Source organism: Bison bison, unplaced genomic scaffold, assembly GCF_000754665.1.
Source record: "Bison bison bison isolate TAMUID 2011002044 unplaced genomic scaffold, Bison_UMD1.0 scf7180017864304, whole genome shotgun sequence".
NCBI classification, from domain to species: Eukaryota; Metazoa; Chordata; class Mammalia; order Artiodactyla; family Bovidae; genus Bison; species Bison bison.
In genome coordinates this window covers 13,980,133-13,987,289 of record NW_011494876.1, presented here as the reverse complement: position 1 = coordinate 13,987,289, position 7,157 = coordinate 13,980,133, and the positions used below count along the sequence as shown (strand labels likewise).

The 7,157-nt window shown below is 54.3% G+C and overlaps 1 protein-coding gene across 3 annotated transcripts in view; it reads left to right on the top strand.

The window, feature by feature from the left end:
* The first annotated feature begins 2,402 nt into the window (after positions 1–2,402).
* The window catches only part of GLYCTK (glycerate kinase), a 5,475-nt gene continuing 720 nt past the window's right edge, over positions 2,403–7,157 (top strand). Inside the window, exons 1-6 of one of the 3 annotated variants that reach the window (XM_010851744.1) lie at positions 2,403–2,629; positions 3,497–3,585; positions 4,660–5,075; positions 5,306–5,457; positions 6,082–6,257; positions 6,519–7,157. In XM_010851744.1, coding sequence (XP_010850046.1) covers positions 4,699–5,075; positions 5,306–5,457; positions 6,082–6,257; positions 6,519–7,157 — 1,344 coding nt within the window. In that variant the 5' untranslated portion in view covers positions 2,403–2,629; positions 3,497–3,585; positions 4,660–4,698. Of the gene's footprint in view, positions 2,630–3,496; positions 3,591–3,620; positions 5,076–5,305; positions 5,458–6,081; positions 6,258–6,518 lie in introns of those variants that run through there. The other 2 variants (XM_010851743.1, XM_010851745.1) reach the window with 2 other exon arrangements.

The following is a 7,157-nucleotide window of genomic DNA, read 5'->3' as shown; positions in this document are numbered from 1 at the left end:
ACTTCATGGGAATTAGATGGGGAAACAGTGGAAACAGTGTCAGACTTTATTTTTCTGGGCTCCAAAATCACTGCAGATGGTGACTGCAGCCATGAAATTAAAAGATGCTTACTCCTTGGAAGGAAAGTTATGACCAACCTAGATAGCATATTCAAAAGCAGAGACATTACTTTGCCAACAAAGGTCCATCTAGTCAAGGCTATGGTTTTTCCAGTGGTCATGTATGGATGTGAGAGTTGGACTGTGAAGAAGGCTGAGCACTGAAGAATTGATGCTTTTAAACTGTGATGTTGGAGAAGACTCTTGAGAGTCCCTTGGACTGCAAGGAGATCCAACCAGTCCATTCTGAAGGAGATAAGCCCTGGGATTTCTTTGGAAGGAATGATGCTAAAGCTGAAACTCTAGTACTTTGGCCACCTCATGCGAAGAGTTGACTCATTGGAAAAGACTCTGATGCTGGGAGGGATTGGGGGCAGGAGGAGAAGGGGACGACAGAGGATGAGATGGCTGGATGGCATCACTGACTCGATGGACGTGAATCTGGGTGAACTCCGGGAGTTGGTGATGGACAGGGAGGCCTGGCGTGCTGCGATTCATGGGGTCACAAAGAGTCGGACATGACTGAGCGACTGAACTGAACTGAACCACTTTCCTGGGCTTCCCTCATAGCTCAGTTGGTAAAAAATGTGCCTGCAATGCAAGAGACCCCAGTTTGATTCCTGGGTTGGGAAGATCTGCTGGAGAAGGGATAGGCTACTCACTCCAGTATTCTTGGGCTTTCCTAGTGGCTCAGTCAGTAAAGAATCCACCTGCAATGTGGGAGACCTGGGTTCAATCCATTGACTGGGAAGATCCCCTGGAGAAGGGAAAGGCTACCCACTCCAATATAATTCCATGGACTGTGTAGTCCATGGGGTCGCAAACAGTCGGACAAGACTGAGCAACTTTCACTTTCCCCACTTTCCAGGAGCTCACAGTCCAGTGGACACCTGAATCTTGCAGTTAAATGCATCTTGTGAGTAGTGGGGTGGGATGGGGATTTTAAAAATGGATATAGTCTCCTGCTGACAGTCTGACAGAAAAGCACAGCAAGTGATGTCTGTTTATGGGTCTCTGGCACTAAATAACGAGAGATGCTCAAATTTACATTTCCCCACCTCCCCCAAAATGAGGGAATGTAATTATAAAAGCAGAGTAAGTTTCCAAACTAAAAGTACCACGACTTATTCATCCCAGCAGCTAGAGCACTTGGCCCACATAGAAGGTACTCAGGAACTGAATAAACACATGGATGGATGAAGACAGCTTACTGCAAGCAAGGAAAAACTTAAATTTTAAGTACAATTTCCTTACACCTAAAAAGAGCAAATCTTGAAGTTGCCTTTGTTGTGATGATGAGGTGGTGAAGATTTGGGAGAACCTGCCTGCCAATACAGGAGACATATGAGGAGCAGGTTTGATTCCTGGGTTGGGATGTTCCCCTGGAGGAGGGCATGACAACCCACTCCAGTATTCTTGCCTGGAGAATCCCATGGACAGAGAAACCTGGAAGCTGCAGTCCATAGGGTTGCAGAGTTGGACACAACAAGTGACTTAACACACACGCACAAAAGGTCCTCTATTATAAAGGAAAGAAAAACCCAGGGAGACAGCTAGGAAGTGGGGGAGAAATACTTGTTGAAAAGAGCAGAGCATGGTTTGGGAAAGAGAGATGTGGCAGAAAAGAGCAGGTGGGGAGAAATGTTTTAAGACTTTTAAGAAATCTGTGGTATAATTTGTGATCTCAAGAAAACATCTGTAAGAACAATGTATTCTTCTGTGTCCTTGAGTCTGGTCAGGACTTGTTTTTGAATGTGGCAAGATACCACTATCAAGCTGGGTCCAGGGTGAGAGCTGGGACAGGGCGGGAGGCCTAGGGTCATTCGTGTTCACATGTACTTCGTGTGTTTCAGAATCACTCTCTTGCTGATTCTGGAACTCTCTTGCTGAATCAGAGCTGTGATTTGGTAGCCCGGGGAAGAAGGCGGGGAACACGAATGCCTTGTGGAATTACAGCGGTGGCAGGGTTGATTTCATCTGGCTCCAGGAGGAGCCAGCTGTGGGTAAGTAGTGATTCTCAGTCCATTTGATTTGTCCAATGCCCAGCACCTAACAGGAGGTAGGAAAGTATGTGCGACTGATTGAATCGTACAGAATAAAGGAGTGGGCAGATTATAGCAACCGGCGAGGTGGCGATTATTATCCCACTGTAGGGATGAAGGCACTGAGGCCTGAAGGTGACTGCATCCAAGCCTCTTGGAGAGCAGGGCGGAACCAATACCAGCTCCGGCTCTGGTTCCCGCTTACCCCGCCCCTCGCCATCGGCGCCCCAACCCCGCCCCCACACTTCCGGATCCGGATCCGCCCCCATCGAGCACTTCCGGCCCTAGGGTTGGACCTCGGGTCGCCGAATGGTTAGGCGGTATGTCGGTGCCGTGAGGGCCTGCAGAGCCACAGGGCCATTGGCTCAGGGGCTGCGGGCCCAGGCAGCAGCGGGTTCTTATTTTCTCGGACATTACGCGACAGCCCTTTCCCTGAGGAAAGCCTGAGGCCCTTGCCTGCGGGTGACATCACTTCCGGCGCCGGGCAGGCAGGCGAAGGCGGGGGAAGGGCTAGAGCCCCCCTTGGTGGCGGGGAGGTGTCAAGGCGGGTCGGCTTTGTATTTACGACTTCCTGGAGCTCAGGCTAGTTTAGGAGAAGCGGTATTCCAAATGGAGTTGTTGGATTTGGCAAATAAAAATGCAGGGCGTCTAGTTAAACTTGAATTTTAACTAGATAAACAAATACTTTTTTAGTATGGATATGTCCCAAATCGGAGAAGGCAATGGCACCCCACTCCAGTACTCTTGCCTGGAAAATCCCATGGACGGAGGAGCCTGGTAGGCTGCAGTCCATGGGGTCGCTAAGAGTCGGATACGAATATTGTACGGAACATATTTAGTTTTTAACAATTCCTAATTTATCTGAAATTGAAATTTGGTTGGACGTTCTGTATTTTTTCTGGCCGCCTTAGTCTTGGGCGCCCCCTGCCTTGGGTTCTGATATCCATTGGCAACGTTGGTATCCTCTAGGCCTGTATCTATCGGGGAAACAGGTACAGATTTGGTCCAGACCGTCAAAATCAGCTATTGCTACGTGCTAAGCCACTTTTATGGCCAGTGCTCATTGGCCAGCCCTAGCAATTGCTGGACCCGTTTTGAATCCCCATGGCAGCTCCCTCTGTGTTTTCCCGTTCACAGCTGGAGTCAGGAACGGTTTGTCTTCTCTAAATGGGAAAGTTGAGCTCAATGCAGGCTAAGTGATCCGAGGCTGGACGTTGCCAGGTTTTTTTTTCTTTGGTGTAGGATAAAGCGATGTTTGCAGTCGAAGTTTTCAGTGTTAACGGTGGACAGCTTCAGAGAGCCCAGGGATGTCAAAGGAAGAGCATTAGTCTCATCTCACCTCTCATTTTGCACAGGAGACCCAGTGAGAGAAACGGAGCTGTCCTGTGGTAGAGCTGGAGCCCGATTCCCCTGCTCTGTTCACACTTGCTGCTGCAGTCAGCATGTATGGTGGGCATTTATTAATTTATAACTATAAAGTAAATTTATAATTTATTAAAGTAACGCCTTGTTAGAGATGGGCTTTTTAGCACTTTATTGTCCCTAAACTACTCTGCAACCTCTTGACCCTCACTTCAAGTCTTCTGTGGCTTTTACCGTGCCCAGTGGGGAAAATGACTGTTTGGCTTCAGTGGTAGAAGCCTGCCCTTTGCCTGCCCCAGCCACGTGGCTCTCACCCCTGTGGGTGGTGTGATCCAAGATTTGTTATGTTAGAGCAAAAGGCATGTTCTTGGCAAGGGTGGGCCTGTCCATGTAGGTGGAAGGGCATCCTTTCTGTCCTGCAGATTGGACCCCATCATACCTGGAGTCATGTGGTGTTTAAGGACTTTTTTAAGGTTCTACTATGAGTCAGAGTTGAACCTGAAGCTGTTGCTGGGCTGGCCCTGAGTGCGGGATTCTTCAGGCTTTGTGGCCCAAGGATGTGCCCGGACCTGCTTGTCAGTGTCCCAACAAATCTACAGCCTCCCTGCACAGACTTAGTCTTTCCAGGCTCCCCAGCCCAGGCCTGTGAGATAATGAAACAGAGCAGCCTGGAGGTCACTGGGCTCCCGTTGGTGGCATAGCCAGCAGCTTTGTCGCAACTCAAGTAAAGAAGTAAAGAGGCAAGGAAGGAGTGCCAGAAAGGGGTGTTGCCCTGGGCGAGGCTCAGAAGTGCAGGAGGTGGGAAAGGGGCAGGATGGAAGCCACGGATAGTAATTTCTTCCTCTGTGAATGATTAACTCTCAGCCGAAGGAGGTGGTCTAGGAGGAAGGCTCTGCTAACAGGACCTCTGGACTCTGGGCAGGGTGTCCAGAGAGCTGGCGCGTGGCCTGCAGAAGAGGAGGACGTGGTTGGTTAGACTGCAGGCCTGGGCTCAGAAGACTGGAGTGAGATCAGACAGCTGTGGACCTTAGGGATTCTCCTGGGTCTGGCAGATGGCCTATTCCCGCAGCAGCAGCAGCAGCTGTGGGGTCCACTGGCCCTGAAGCCTCCTGTCTCTGGTTTTGCAGCAGCCTAACCAGTGCTTTCTTCCTCCTAGGCGGCCATGGACGCCAAGTGGTGCTGAGAGCAGTGGGGCATGGCTGCAGCCCTGCAGGTCCTGCGTCACTTGGCCAGAGCCCCCTCGGGCCCACTCCTCTGGGGGGGCCCATTGGCCCGCATGGCCAGTAGCATGGCTCTGGCAGAGCAGGCACGGCAGCTGTTTGAGAGCACTGTGGGTGCAGTGCTGCCGGGCCCCCTGCTGCAGCGCGCCCTGTCCTTGGACCCCGACAGCGGAGAGCTGAAGGTGCGGGACCGGAGCTTTCAGCTGAGGCAGAACCTCTACCTGGTAGGCTTTGGCAAGGCTGTGCTGGGCATGGCAGCTGCAGCTGAGGAGCTCCTGGGCCAGCATCTTGTGCAGGGAGTGATCAGTGTTCCCAAGGGGATCCGTGCGGCCATGGAGCACGCTGGCAAGCAGTAAGGAACCTGGGGGTGCTGTTCTTGTCTGGAGGGGAACCTGGGCCCAGGTTCAGCCTGGATTGGGGCCTCCTTCCTTCACCAGCTTCCAGTTTCTTCTGGGAGTGGCCTGGCTCCAGGGTGGGTGTCAGTGGGCGTCCTTGTTCACATCCCTTTCACCTGTACATCTGAGAAGCCAGCGGGACACGGAGCCCACCACATCTCTGGCTCTCCCTTCTCTCTCCCCTGAGGGAGATGCTGCTGAAGCCGCACAGCCGCATCCAGGTATTCGAGGGCGCGGAGGACAACCTGGCGGACCGGGACGCTCTGCGGGCTGCTCTGGCCATCAGGCAGCTGGCCGAAGGCCTGACCGCTGACGATCTGCTGCTTGTGCTCATCTCAGGTGAGGGTGCCGCACTGGCTTAGGACAGGGTGTGTGTGTGCGTGTGTGCACGCACGCGCGCGCGCGGGTGCGGGGGGGCAGCGGGGAGGTTTCCCAAAATCAGGTGTGCAAGGAACCATTGGTCAGAGCCCTCGAGGTCACAGATTCGAGGCAGTAAAGACCTGGATGGCTGACTCCTTGGTGGCTTCCCCTGAGCTGTGGGGCCCTCCCCTGTGAGAGGGTACGCAGGGAGCACCCTGCTGAGGTCTTGCAAGGAAAACGTCTCTGCTGCTGCTGCCCTCGGCACCATTGTCACCTGGGGCTAGGACCCCGGTTTCCAGCTCCCTGAGTCCCCTTCCTCGTTTTCCGCTGTCTCCTCCAGGTCTCTTTCCTCTTCTAAGGTCTTAAGGAATAGTTCTTCCAGTGTCTGCTGGGACCTGGGCTACCCCAAGGCAGAGTTCAACCTCAGGTGCCTTGGTTGTGGTGACTGTGTGGGCATTCACTGTATGTCCACATGGGGGCACCCTAACCCCTCTTTCTAGCCGCCACATCCCTAAATGAGCACTGCCTGCCGGCTCCCCAGGTCGGGAAGTCCCTGTGCCATCCATCCATTCCCTCTGCCCAAAGTCTTCACTGTCTCTGCAGGGGGGGGCTCAGCCCTGCTGCCCGCCCCCATCCCACCTGTCACGCTGGAGGAGAAGCAGACGCTAACCAAGCTGCTGGCGGCCCGGGGAGCCACAATCCAGGAGCTGAACACCATCCGGAAGGCCCTGTCCCAGCTCAAGGGCGGGGGGCTGGCTCAGGCCGCCTACCCTGCCCAGGTGTGTGGGGCCCTTCTTCACCAGGCAGTCCGGGGCTGGTGGAACCAGGCCCACATGTGCCAGGGAGATGAAGGGCAGAGGCCTGTATGTGAGTCCACAGGGCTAGGTGTTTTGCACACCCACTTGAGAGGGGTTAGAAGTGGGCGAGGAAGTGCATTGGGTGGTGTGAAGACATGTGGCTAGACGAAGGCAGTTTGTCCTCTCGGGCCCTGAGGCAAGGATCAGGTGGGATTGAGCCTTGCCTCTGCAACCCCTCCCCAGGTGGTGAGCCTCATTCTGTCAGACGTGGTGGGGGACCCCGTGGAGGTGATTGCCAGCGGCCCCACTGTGGCCAGCATCCACAGTGTGCAAGACTGCCTGTACATCCTCAATCGCTATGGCCTTCGCACTGCCCTGCCACGTTCTGTGAAGACTGTGCTGGCCCGGGCAGACTCTGACCCCCACGGGCCACACACCTGTGGTCACGTCCTCAACGTGATCCTTGGCTCCAATGCACTGGCACTGGCTGAGGCTCAGAAGCAGGCTGAGGCGCTGGGATACAGGGCTGTGGTGCTGAGCACAGCCATACAGGGTGATGTGAAAAGTGTGGCCCAGTTCTACGGGCTACTGGCCCGAGTCGCTGGAGCCCACCTTGCCCTGCCTGGCGCTGAAGCGTCTGTGCAGGAAGATGAACGACTCTATGAACTTGCAGCTGACCTCCAGCTCCCAGATCTGCAACTGAAGGAGGCTCTGGAGGCTCTGGTGGGTGCTCGGGGCCCAGTCTGCTTGCTGGCTGGTGGCGAGCCCACGGTGCGGTTGCAGGGCTCAGGCAAGGGTGGCCGCAACCAGGAGCTGGCCCTGCGTGTCGGAGTGGAGCTGGGACAGTGGCCACTGGGGACTGTTGACGTGCTGTTTTTGAGC